This window comes from Buteo buteo, chromosome 12 (assembly GCF_964188355.1).
Source record: "Buteo buteo chromosome 12, bButBut1.hap1.1, whole genome shotgun sequence".
In the NCBI taxonomy this organism is placed as follows: Eukaryota; Metazoa; Chordata; class Aves; order Accipitriformes; family Accipitridae; genus Buteo; species Buteo buteo.
Window position 1 is genome coordinate 40,020,126 of NC_134182.1, and position 13,716 is coordinate 40,033,841.

General features: G+C 45.4%; 1 protein-coding gene across 3 annotated transcripts in view; it reads right to left on the minus strand.

Moving 5' to 3' along the window:
- LOXL2 (lysyl oxidase like 2) overlaps positions 1-13,716 on the minus strand; it is a 57,986-nt gene that overhangs the window by 28,627 nt on the left and 15,643 nt on the right. For all 3 annotated transcript variants that reach the window (XM_075043563.1, XM_075043562.1, XM_075043564.1), the window contains exon 3: positions 13,413-13,588. In XM_075043563.1, coding sequence (XP_074899664.1) covers positions 13,413-13,588 — 176 coding nt within the window. The remainder of the gene's footprint in view (positions 1-13,412; positions 13,589-13,716) is intronic.

Consider the following 13,716-nt stretch of genomic DNA (forward strand, 5'->3'; position numbering starts at 1 on the left):
TTCTTCTCCCACCCCACCCCCCTTTTTTCTTTATTTGTCCACATTTACCACCCAGTTTTACAGCAAACCAGATCACCGATTCCTCCTTCAGGAATTCAGTCCTCCAGCAGCTTGGCTGGAGCATCCATGAGACACCCCCAGTGATCCTGGAAAATAGGACCTCGTGATTTACTCAGTAGGATAGTGCTACTCATACAAGGTTCACAGTTTGGGCTTAGGTTTTAAAAGCTCTTGTAGCCCTTGAGAAGAAAAAAATAAGCACAACGATATCCAAGTTTGTTACACCTGAGACGCTTTAAGGTGCTCAAAGGGTCCGATGCAAGAGCAAACTTGTACACCTCCTGTGTAGTCTGGGAAGTCCATTTGCAATACAAAGAGTTTCTCCTGAATTTGGCAGATTCTCTTGAAATATTGCATAGCTTTTGCCTACGTGCTGTCAGGAAAGTATCAGAGCCTCTGTGCATTGAAGGCCTCCCCAGGCTAGTTTCCAAAGCCTGCAACTCACTTTTCCCCCGGTGCAGTTTATGAAATGTTTCCAGCTCTTCACTTGATGGAGAAAGCATGTTTACCTGGAGCTACAGGCCAGTGCTGCCTGAGAGAGCACCTTGTTTCTCTGCTTCCTCTACCTTGCCTGAGTTTCTTCACCAGGAAACAAGAAGTAATCAAAGCCTTAAATCCGTTCAGAAATAGCTTTGACTGCTGAAGATCTAAAAGTGTTTTTAATAAAAGCCTATTAAAAGGATTAACCCAAAGGACAAAGCACCAAAGCTTAAAATTGCACTGGAAAAGCACATGAAAAGATAGTAAATAAGGAGGAAATTTGCATTGACAGCTGAGAAAGTGGGTGAGACGGCCTAAGTGAGTTTTTTCCGTCTGTGACTGCAGGCTATATCCACCCTATATAAAGCCCTAAGTATGTTTGCTACACGTAGTTATGTCAGCATCAGCCCTACTGCATGTTAAAGTAACTGAAATGGAACATTTTCCCCGACTAGACCTGACATCACCAACATGCTAAAATCCACCCGTGGTTTTCACTTGACAGCCACTTCCATTTTGCTTGAATTTAGCCTGGCCGGGGGCTGCAGCTGGTCCTCGGCACGACGGAGAGGAGGAGCTTTTGGAACAAAGTATGATTTCACATTCAGGAATGATGTTCAAGATGCCTGTGTTTTGTGAGGAAGCTGCACAACAGCAGTTGCTAGCCCCATTTGAATCATGCAGAGTGCCATTCCAGATGTTAAACATCTGCCTGATGCTTCCACCGCAAAGCAGCGGAATCATTATTCCCACGTTGCACCTATTAGTCATTGTTAATACAGCACTATTCTCACTACTGCACCACGAGAGGTCTTCGCAGAGGTGGAAGGCGGTGACAAATCTGAAAAGCCTCCAAGGAAAACAGAGGACTCAAAGGATGGGAGAAAGCAACGATTCTCAGCCACCTTTTGCAGATTGAGAAATAAGGTGCGGAGAGAGCAAACTGCTTCTCCAAGGACCACAGGGGCAGAAAATCGCATCCAGTATCCCGAGGCCTCAACTCTCGCCTCCCCACAAAGATCCCTCCCCGCAGCAGGGAACATCGACTAAACCTCCAGCTCTAAAGCACTCACATTCTGATCAAGCACATTTGGGTTTTCTTCTCCTTCCCACTCCACCAACCTAGCAGGAGCTGTGTTGCATAAAAACAAAGACATCCAGCCCATCGCCAACACCTGCCAAGAACAGATGCTGAAGAAAGAGCATCTGAACAGGGCAACATGCAGCAATTCTTCCCTGCTGTACTCCTGCAGCTTCCGAGCATCTGTATTCTCAGACTTTCCAAGCCAGAGGGTATATTTTAATGTTCAAAACCACTGGATGGATTTGCGAATCCGTTGCTGGGATTTATGATAGCAGAGAAACAGGCAAAGAAAGCAACCAGCCCATTGAGTCAGAAAAGGAGAGAGAGAAGTCACGAAGTTGCAAAAAATAAAAAAAAGGAAAACAAGGAAAGCTTGGGAATGCTGTTAGGTACCTTATGATTTGCCTGTTATTTTTGCAATCAGTTCAGCAGCTTAGCAATAAAAACAGGTTGCTACATGTCCTTCCAGAAGAGCTCTGACCACTGCAGGAGTGGCGATGCTGGAGTCCCAGTAAAGGATCCGGGGGTGCCCTGACCTAGTGCGGTAGCCGTGATCCAGTCTAGGACTCGAGATGCCTGCATTTCCCACTTCCAGGCTGTGTGTTTGGGCTTTTCCACTAACTGATTGGGCTGGGTTGTCCTTGCTGGTCATTTTAGAGAAGTGAAAAACAAGGTGCAAATTGAATGGCTTGCTCTTGGACTTGAAAAAACATTGTCAGAGCCAGCATGACACCTCAGGCACTGCAGGCTCTGGAACAAAGGTTCCACAACATCCCTCAGAGATGCTGACATAGACACAAAGAGAAATCCTGCTCTGACTTGGGACTCTGTTTAGTGAATCCAACTCTTTTGTCATGTTTTTTTGCCTACATTTGCAAAGGAAGAAAAAAAAAAAAAAGGTGAGCAAACTAGCAATAAGCCATCATTTCATTCCCTCGAGGGTATTTCAATCTTCAGATAGCTATAGCAGACCAGCACGCAATGACATTTTCATGATCTGTCTGAGAGCAAAACCAATCCACATCCATTCCCCTTTCCGCTCAGAGAGAGTAGGTTTAGCGCAGAGAATTATTGATATAGCAACTCAAGGGTTTGCACAGAGTCTGAACAAACAGCAAAACGTCTGAGAAGAATTCAACATGCTGTAGACCTCAGCTTTATACTGAAAGATTAAAGAGCAACAGATCAAAATAAGCATACTGTAGGTGTCTCAAGGAAAAAGGACCACTAAGAGCTTTCTCCTGATAAGTCCTTGCAGATTTGAATGGTTTCCTTTCACTGCAGTTTTTGTTACAATGGAGTGTTCAATAATGCAAATACAGGCAGACATATTTTATCTTCCAATACCAGTGTGTAGAGCAGCTGGGCTAATGGTGAAAACAGACTCCACATAAAAATTAGAACCAAACAATACTTAATAGCTAGAGCAGACTTTTTTAAATCACCCTCTCCATCCTTTATGTACACGTGGAGAAAAACGCCTACAACAAGCTGTCATATCAACAAGGAAACCTTATCTCTGAAAGCTTTACTTATGCCCCCATTATAGCCATACACTGAAGCTATAACAGACTGGTAAATCCTCTGAAGGATACCTGAGCATCACAAAGCAGGTATGTGCAACCAACTCAGAAGCTGAATTTGCCAAGCTCCCACCTCAGGTATCGACCATGAAGTAGAGCCTTCAACAGTATTTCAGGAGCCAAGCAGTCATTCACCAAAGAACAATACTACCTCTAGGAAATAAAACTGGGTTGATTGCACCGCAAATTACAGGTAGGGAAATAGAAGTCCAAGCCCCAAAGCCAATAGAACATGGTTTGCTCAGTCGGAGGTTAAGGAACACAAAGCAGGCAGGGAGGCAGAAAACCACGCACAAACCCGCAGCTCGGCTCCCTTGATGCAAGGGCAAAATGCTGCTGGGGATTTCTAGCCACAAAGCAAGAGAAAAGGCCAAACCCAGAAAGAGTTAACTCTCATGGCTCATACATAATAGTCCTCCCCTTCTCAGCTAGCATTGCACAATTTCCACCTATTTAGGCCAACAGCTGTGGAGATGTATGTGCCAGCCCTTTCCCTCCCCTCCGCAACCTCCAAGTCTTAGAATTCAGCTACTAGCATAATCAGACCTGGATCTCCAACCTCTCCTTTGCTTATGAAACAATCCCACCCACATACTTGAGGTTGAATCAGCTCTTGCCTTTGCTTTCTGCTCTCCAGAACGTTGCTGGTTCAGAGGACGGCGTGTCTTGCATTGCTGACCCCCTGCATGGAGTTTGCGGGGCTGCGCCACTAATACTGGCCTCGTTCATCAAGCTGCAGCTTTGCTTTCATCAAAGACATCCATTCTGGCACAGGCAAACTCCATTAAGGGAGTAAGCACACCAGCAATAAGACATCCTAAGGCATTTTTCTCCTGCTTGAGTTAAGCCTCCTTAGCCTTGAAAGGTGTGAAGAAATAAAAAGCAAGAGAAAGCGGGGTATGGAGGGCAGGGGGAAGAAGTGTAGTACGTCTGTTCCTAGATTCAATACGCTGGCTTCCACATCAACTCGCTTTTCACTGGAGCCACTTGACTGTATATAGTGATATAAAAACCAGACCGAAGCTAAAATAACTCCGTGATCTGAGGCCGAAGAGATCCTGCTCAGTTCTGCTACGGATCTCCCGTGTGATTTCAGCCACGCAGACTCACTTCTCCACCTCCTCGCTGTTACCTCTGGCCTCTCGCTTCCTCACCCCTTCTGCAAAGGGAAGGCGATGCAAAGCCCACCTCACCTGCTCTGAACCGCAAAGCCTCTGCAGCAAGGGCTTCCATCTGTATTTGCCCAAAGCAAAGATGTGATTTCGGTTGGGACTTCCAATATCAATACAATACAAATTAGTATAAAAACAAGGGGGGGGAAGTGTCAGACTATTCTGGGTTGGGCCATATTCCCTTCCACCCTGGTCCTTTCTTTGCCAAGAGCCGCATCCAAGACCCACGTTGCTGCTCCTCTTCAGTCCCGGACACAAAAGCCCACCGCAAGCCAACATGCTGCGCTCTGTTACGAAACCAATGAATCTCAGCTTCAGAAAGCCGGGGCCTGCCCGGAGACAGTGAAAAGAAAGGGGTTTGTTTTTGAGCTTTCACAAAAGGATTCCTGGCTCGGAAAGTTTTCACATGAGCCTCAGCTGCTTTTGTTTCCACTCTCTGAACCAAATGCTTCCCCATGGCTTCGGATCTGATTGCAAAAACTGACGCAACTTTCATAACATTTTCTTTCACCTTTTGCCATCTGTTTTGTGTTGGCAGAACAGCTATGCCCAGGACAGCACGCCTGTGTCCTCCTCCAGTGCCCAAGCTCAGCGATACCCTTTCTTCTTGCAGCAGCCCTGATGATGCACAGTAATCAATACAGGGAGGAGATCCCATTCCTAGAAACCCGACTGCTGCTTCACGGACTGCAGACGCTACCCTGGTTCTGAATCACTGGCTCCTGGCTGAAAGCAAGGCACAGCAGCTGGGATTTCAGAGGGGCTCTTTAGAAGAGCATCTCAACACTTACTTTAAACACACACCCACACACTCAGTGATGACATTAAGAAACCAGTTAGAGAACTGCATGGGGCAGGCGGGTCTGAACAGCTATGGCTCTGTGTCTGTCTTCCCTGCGGCCAGAGAAACTACTCAAATGCAGGCAGAAAGGTAACTGGAATGAAATTTTGCTTCTGTGTATTTTACTTTCTTCTTTTTTTTTTTTTAAAAACATCATCATGAGCGATGCTAAGGATTGCAGAGCAAGATAGTGGAGGTATTCAGTACTGGCTCCGGCAGCTATCTGGTTGCCTGGTGATTGTACAAACAGACAGCTTAGGCAAAGGTGCGCTTCTTACCACGAATCATTGATTTAACAAATGCAAGGAGCCTGTGTGCTGTCTCTGTCTCACCTATATTCATTGCTCTCCTGCTTTAAGATTCCCCGTGATGCACTCGAACTGCTCTTTCCTTCCTTACGCCTGACCTATCCCGCTGCCCCTTAGATGCAGAAACCTGTTCATATCATCATTTCTCATTTACAACGGAGCTCCAGGATTTCGTGGCTTCCCAAACACCAAGACATTGAGGCTGCAACTTGGACAAGAAATGAACCGATTTTTTTTTTTATTAAGAACATAACATGACATCTTTCCACATAGACTTTGTTCATCCCAGAAGCATCTTCTCTCCTGTATTTAAACCCTTCACTTACTCCCACTGAAGCCTTTGCTTCCCATGAAGTTGACTTTTTAGAAAGCCACCTCTTCACATACATCGGAATGGGTGGAATCTGTTTTGATTTAAACATCTAGAGCTGTGCCTCTAAGTCACTAACAAGGTCCCAGCTGTTAAATAAACATGGTGAAATAGATGCTGCAAGACAAAGACGGTTGCCTGTGGGGGACAGCAGTCCCCTGGGAACATTACGCTGTATTGGACTGCAAGCACTTTTTGTTCTGGGTTTGCACAGTACAAAAGGGTAAGAGATGAGAGTGCAATTCAGGATTAGGGTCCAGGAGCAAATACAGTGCAGATTATAAATGACAAAAGCCGAGGCCTTTGCTAAGCTGTGAAACGCTTCAGGGGCAGCCTCATGATTGCCAATGCAAAGCGGGCTAATGAAAAGCACTAGAGAAAAGAAACACTGGTGAGAGAAGCGAGTGAGAGAAGGCAGGAGCACTGAACCCTGGAGATACTTTGGCATGGCTGGGAGGCTTAGCTTTGGACGGGATGCTGCTCTGTTCTCTGCGCATCATGGCCCGAGGGTTTCGCCATGAGCAAAGCTTTTACATTCTCCATTTCCTTTCTACTGAGCTATTCTGAAGACAATCTGGATCAGACACAGCAAGCTAGCCAAATTTATTACCTGACCTCTGCGCTGCAAAACAGCACAAGATTATTCTCTGTTCTCAGGCTTAGTTAAATACTGCCTCGTGTAAGAGAGAAACGCTATCGCATCCAGCACAACAGCCGACAGCTACTCGGGCCCTGGATACAGTCGGAGCGAGGAGACCAACAGGTTAACCGTCCCCCGAGGAACGGCAGCAAACCAGTACCAGCCTCGGTGCTTTCTCAGCCCTACCAGTTCCATAGCTCATACCTCCTGCTAGATGACAAGTGCCAGCTCTCTGCCCAGCAAACCCAGCACCCTGACATGCCACAAGCCATCACAAAGAAACCATTGAGGCAAGCAGTTAGAAACTATCGCACACACTTTAAAATTATAGCACTAAAGAAACACAGTGGCTTACCCCAACGGCAGTTTGATTAATACTTGTCTGGAGTCAGCTCCAGAAAAGATGCTGAAGACCCATTCTAGACACACAAAGCATCAGCATTTGTGTTACACATGGGCTTATGTTTAGAGAAGTAAACATTTACACCAAGGGGAAAGAAATTAAAACACTGTTGTCATAGCAAACAGTCAAATAAACCTTTTATTGTCAAACATTCTTGAGAACTGGACAGTCGAGACATAAAGCTCAAGCCTGTGATGGTGGTGACCTAAGTTGCAGCTCCCCACAATACAGAGTCTCTGCTGATTTGCGTGGCAAAAAGCTAGACAAGGGGAAGATTTATCGGTGTGCCAAGTTACAATGACCCTGTCCTCTGCCCCTCCTTACACCTTCCAGTCAGAAACAGCTCAGCATACAGGAGCATTTCATATGGCCTCATGCACAGAGCCCCATTTAACTGAAGGCTCCTGAGCAGGACCGCGCAGCACCCTTTCCCACTGGTTAAGAAACTTGGACAATATAGTTCAATCCACTTTTAACCTGGCATAACCAGAGCCTTTGAGCCACCAGGCTTTGAAGTGAGAGGGGTTTTTTATGTTTCACATACACCCAGAAGGGAAAAGAAGGACAAAAATAGCAGCACAGCCTGGTATGTTTAGCTAGACCTTGTCTGCCCACCGTCTGGCCAAAGCTACGGTCTAGTCTCAGGTACCAGATCTATTTGTGAACTTGTAATGGCTGCAGCAATTTGATATATTTAGAGTAGGTCCTATTTGAAGCCTGTGTCAATGCACACAGAGGAAGAGGGTGGACAACAAATATTTTGTTAAGGATGTTTTGGGGAATAGGTTAAAAAAAATACGTATCGTGCATTTATTTAAGAAATATATTAAGGGTAGGAGTTAGTTACTGTGGTCTTAAAATTGCTGGTCGACCCAGTAAGGCAGTTACAGGTGGGCCTGTGCTGCATTTGGACAACACAAAGTGGCTACATGTCCTGTTTGAAAAAGCAGGGACGGCATTCCCTGCTCATGGTTTTGTGAACACACATCAAATAATTTTGATTTCAGAGCTTCTGGCATCCTGCAAAGACTTAGGAAAACATTTGAGACTTTGCACACATTTAAATTGCAGGCTTTGGCACTGTATGAAGGAACCTTAAGGCAGGTCCATGCTACCTCCCCTGACCACTTTCAGCCACTCGTGCCCTGCAAGACAAGAAATGACCAACAGCTGTACCGTACCTTCTGCATCGATTTTATCCTGCTCTTTATACCTTTTGCCATAGCATATCAGTGGAAGGAGGAAGGCAGTTCAGGCCAGTCTAGATGCACAGATTCTGCTCCCAGCTCTATTCTCGCGCTTTGCTGTGCTTTCAGGCGAGTCAGCTCCTAGAACCTGGCCCTTCCCCTTGCTGGTTCCCCCTGCCCCACCTGCAGAACACAGTGCTTGTTTGGGGCAAACAGACAGCACAAGGCCCCATGTGCTCAGAGATCTTTGGCTAAAGCAGCAGATTCCACTTGGTTTATTTTACAGAGCTTGAATTGTTGCAGTTTGGTGTATATATTTATAGCACTTAACTGTCTGTCCCTCCCAAACTCCCATCAGAGAGTCAGCAAGCAGTTTCTGTGTTCTCAGCTATGCTTTGAGCACTTAAAACCAAACGATTAAACTTTTCTTTTCCGCTGAGCTCCCAAAACACCACTCACAATGTGCCTGCCACCTTGTAATGCCTACAAGAGTTACCATTATGAGTAAAGTGGGTAACGTGCTCTGCCATCATGGTTAGACCCAAGTTGTACATCAAGCCACTAACGTGAATTAGAGTACGCAAAACAGAGCTTTTACTCCAGGCTGTGGCTAAAAAAAAGAGGAAGACAAGAAAAATCAAACTCGAGTTAAACAACGGTGTTATTTTAACAACAGCTTTGGCCCCGTCGTACTGGATGCGCAGATGCCTCCGTGGAGGATCGAAGCAAGCAGGTTGAGCACCAATTTCAAGTTCCCAGCCAGCCACACGGCTGTGGGCAGCCTTTATGTTCACATACAATTACCGGGTTAAGCCATGCTCAGCCACACACTTGCAGCACTTCCAAGCACAGCTACTGCTTTTTTTTTAAACCCTTTCAGGGTGTGCGGCTTACTCTCACAGAGCTGGGGCCTGTAGGGAGAGAGAGAGGACGCGATACTAGCAGGATACGTACCTGCTTTTCCCCTCCTAATGCTCCCAGAGGCAACCAGGTAATAACAAAGTCAAACCACAAGCCCTGCTCTCTCCATTAACGAGACACTGTCTGAGTATTTAGTCGACATACTTTAAAGAGGAGGGGGAAAAGCCTCTCTGTATAATGCACTCAATGTGATTACACTCGCGTCAGCATCGAACAAACACTGCTCTCCCAGCTTTGAAAAGGTGAGCAACCTTCAGTGTTTATGCAGCCACTGAGCTAAAGGGGTATCAGGCTAATTCTGACCAGCCAGCAGCCCATGAAAGGGCTGTCCTGCTATGCACATTCATCAGCCTCCAAGAAATAATCCTTTGAACAAGTCCCAAGGCTAAAAGTTGCAGTGGCTGTGGAAAATAGCAAGCAAAAATGATGGGAGTTTCTCTGCCCTTTAGCAAGAGACTGATGGATTTCAGACCTGCCCCAACCTTGGTCCTGTTAGAAGAGTTAACCTCTTCCTGCCTGTCTCCCATCTTCTTATCACAGATCTTCCATCACTCACCCTAGACTGAAACGTTTCGCTTTGTCCTGTGACCGGCAACTTGTCTGTCTTACAGAAGCAAGGGTCGGGCACTGCCCCTTCCCAACAGGGCAGGGAATGGAAAGTCTCAGGGACAGGAAAAGATATGATGTAACCCTCAAAATATGAGCCGTGATAGGAAAAGATCTGTCTGAGCAGACACATGTATAAGCAAAACAGTTTATGGTGATGGAAAGTTTCATCCTATACTACTTATCTGCAGCATTTCCAAACTGGGATATGGAGGTATGTACGTTGTCCAATAAAAATAAACTCTGCTCGAGCTATCACGTTGCTTTTAAAAGAGTGCGAACTCTTTGCATGTCAGATTTTAGGAATTAAGGCCAGATTTGAGCAAATGTCAATTTGCACAGCCCCTCTGAGCTGGAGCCCCGTCAAAATGAAGTCAGATGTTGTCTTATACCTACTGGCTTTCCACCTTAAACCTTAGCAGTACTTGGCAGCCCCAGAGAACTTAGCACTAAAAGGTCTTTAAGAGACTTTCTAAATGATGAATTTAAGGTGGTCCATCTGTCCTTGGCAGTGGGAACGCACAGAGCTCCCTATTACAGGCAAGAGAAATCTAACTGCGATGGCCATACATTTGGCGATGGGTTAACCAGGCTGCAAAAAGCATGTATTTCCCCTGAACGCTTGCAACGGGAAAGCAGAACAAAACTGCTGCTCCTACCCCACTGCAGCTTACAGCCTGATATGTGAATGTACACTGAAGTCAGCGCTCGCTCCTGTTAATCTGCTGGCTGTAAAAACATCAGTTTGCAAACAGTCAGATCCTTTTGGGAATCATTACAGTTGTTACTAACTAGTGTGGGAAAACAATGCTGGAAGGTGCAATTGAACAGATAAGCTCTGGGCATCCTCTTAAACCAGGCCTATTTTGAGTAAAGCCTGGTTTTAAAAGCAGCTTAAGGGCAAACTGAATTATCTTCCATTGGAAATGTCAGTGGGAAATTTGTACTGGTTTAGCTCCATCAGTGCAATAGCTGAAGCCAGTGGGACTGGTGGACAGACCTGACCACAGCATTGCTGCTCAGTAGAAAATTCCAGGCCCCTCAACCCCTGATCTCATTCCAAAGAGAAAACATCACTTGGGCAAGCTTTGGACTACAGACCAAAGGACCCTGCAGCTTACAAAACGATGATGTTTCCTCTGATGAATGTGAGGTATGATATGCAGAATTCCCAGGCATGTTAGAGAGGGCAAAGACTTTCAACTTGCATTCACACAAGCCTTTTGACCTCCCTGTTTTGGAGTTTATGACCCTATGAGTAACCCCGCTCATCATCTTTGACTCAAACTATGTCATGCCAGCTGCTAATGAGATAAAGCAAAGATTAAGAAGAGGAGGCAAGCTGAGAGAAGGGGAAAGAGTTTAAACATTTGACAGCTAGCTGTGACTGAAAAGTACTTCCACAATGGCATCTTAAAAATTTATAGCACATCACCTTTAGCCTTAATCCTGCTGCAATGAAACCAGCAGAAAAAGAACCCTTCAGCTGCCAGTGATCTTACAGGGTTATAAGAAAAATCAGCTCAGTTTTGCAGAGTAGAAGCAACACTATGGTACTAAGTTGTTTATAAAATTCAGGCAGCGATAGGGAGGAGAGAAGCACGTACACACAGACATGTAGAGCTGGGGGTTACAGCAGCCACTGCCCAGAAAATGCAACACTATTTTCTACCACCAGGACAAAGTCACAGGGACAGCCAGGCTGACAGCTCTCAGCTTAGTGTAGGTACTTAAAAATAAAACTGTTCTTCTATTTACTATCTTCCCCCCACCAGTTCAGTGTCTTTATTCACCAGTGCCCCTCAGCAATTGCTGTGAATGCTGTTCCTTTTCACATCAGTAGATGCCTTCATCCATACATAGCTCCCTAGAGCTGCCAGGACGTGGGGAATATGCCTTCTCTTACACCTATTTCTCCTGAGTGATCCTGTTGGCGAGTCAGGCTTTTGCTACATGAACTGCTTCAATCTCATGGTTCATTTTACTGATCATATATGAAGCTTAAGCACCCACACAGCATCAGTGCAAGCTAGCCCTCAATTACCCAATGTGTTCAACTCATTAGTCAAACTCCAGTGCTTAGCTAATGGAAAAGCAGAGCCCTCCAAAGCTTTTATGATTAATATCTGAAGCATCTCAGAGTGAAGTGACCTCCGTCTAGACTAAAGCATCTTTTCTTCCAGGCCTCTGTTTTGAGGATTCACTGTGGCTTTGGGGAAGCACGCATCTGCCAAAGCCATCACTGATGTTCCATGATCTCGCTTCATTCCCCAAGCAACAACGGTGCCATTGACAGAGGCAGCTTGGGATCCCTCCGGAAAGCCTCCTTTCCCTCCTTAGCCAAGTGAAGCAAGGTCAAGGCAACGAAGAGAATTTCAGCTCTCATATCCTCTATCTGCACCCTTGCACAGGAGCCTTCCACGGAAACGCTGAATGCTGCCTACTCACCCGTGCTTCTTCCTAAAGCCTCAGCAGGGCAATGGAAGGTTTCACTGAGCATATTATCTTCCCTTGTCAAGTATGCTGCACTGCATTAACCTCCAGTGGAAAAATCTGGTAGAAGAAAATGCTGGGAGGCCCTTTCTAAATTAGTGGCTATGAAGTAACGGCTAGAATAATTTTGGTTTAAAGGGATAAAGAAGGCTGTATCCATTGTTTCAGATCACGAACAAAGTCAAGATTCAGCCATGGAAACCACACTGTGATAGGCGATACATCCTGGATTCCCCATCTGCTTAAAATAAGATTTGACTGTGGTTACTGGGTAGGCTCTTTCGATAAATTTTGACCAAAGGCAACCACTGAATTCACATACTGAAACACCATAGCATCCGAAACAAGGAAGATGTTAGCTGAGTCACCACAAATACTTTCCAACCTGAAAAGCTGAAGGAAAAAAACCACTACTTATTTTCTTGGAAGAGCTCAGCCCAACTTCTTTCCAGCGCAGCATTCTCCCAGCCCTTGATTCTGCAGGAATCTAACAAGTCCACTGGAAGGTGATTCAAGCATTTTGCTTTTGTCGTTTCCCCGAGTCTCAGCCTCAGCCTAGCGGTCTAACCCAGTCACGATCTAGAACCCTTCCCCCAGGGACCAGCCCACGTTTTCCTCTCTTCAATTTCTTTCATCACTTCCAGTACTAACCCCCATTCCCACAAATATTTCCATACAGTTATCATGGTTACTTCATCATTGCTTAGCCAAACTGTGCAAAAATATCTTTATCTCTTTCCTCATAAATCCACTCACTTCAAGCCATGGCTGTAAGCCCTATTAACCTCCAAATCCAAACCTACCTGCTGACCCTCCTGTTATACCAGAGACCTCCACATTGGTCCCAGTACCAAAAGGGAGGCATTAGGGCAAAGAAAACTCAGTAATTTAGTACTATAAACCAACAAAGTCACTCACGTGTAAAGTCTGTGAGTACAGCACACATCCTGTCTCTCTAAATTAATTCTTAGAAACATAATAAACCAGTTTTCAATTTTGAAAATTGGTTGCGGAACAGGAGTAATATGTTTTCTCCTTACTCTTATGCTATAAAAAAACCTTTCAAATTCTTATTATACATATAATGCTCTGAACAGCTGAAATTGAAATCTGAAAGTTGCATCTTTAGCCAGCATCTAGAAGCACTGTCAAGAGTTTGCTTTAACCACAGTGTGCAGCTGGCATAACCTATCATGTGTAGCAGCGGACATCCCTGTCCGCAGAAGGCTCTTGATCAGCAGCTTGCAGTTTTAAGTACGTTTACCTCTATTTGGTTAAGCAATGAGTTGTCAAACTTGAAGCCAGGGATTCTCTTTTCACTGCAGACCACTCCCACGTCTTCGGTGTGTTTGCAGTCAGTTACTCCCCAGCCATTTGACGTGCATGCTGCCAGGGTGGTCTCCTTGCCATTACAGTGGACATTGTCCATCCAAATTTTCCCTGAAGGGGAAAGAAAATAGAACTCAGACTCACAAAGAGGGTAAATCTAGATTGTACTGAAAGCAAGTAAGGCTGCTGCGCTCTTACTATGTCAGGGGAAGAGATTACTGCTAAAATAAGCTTGAATA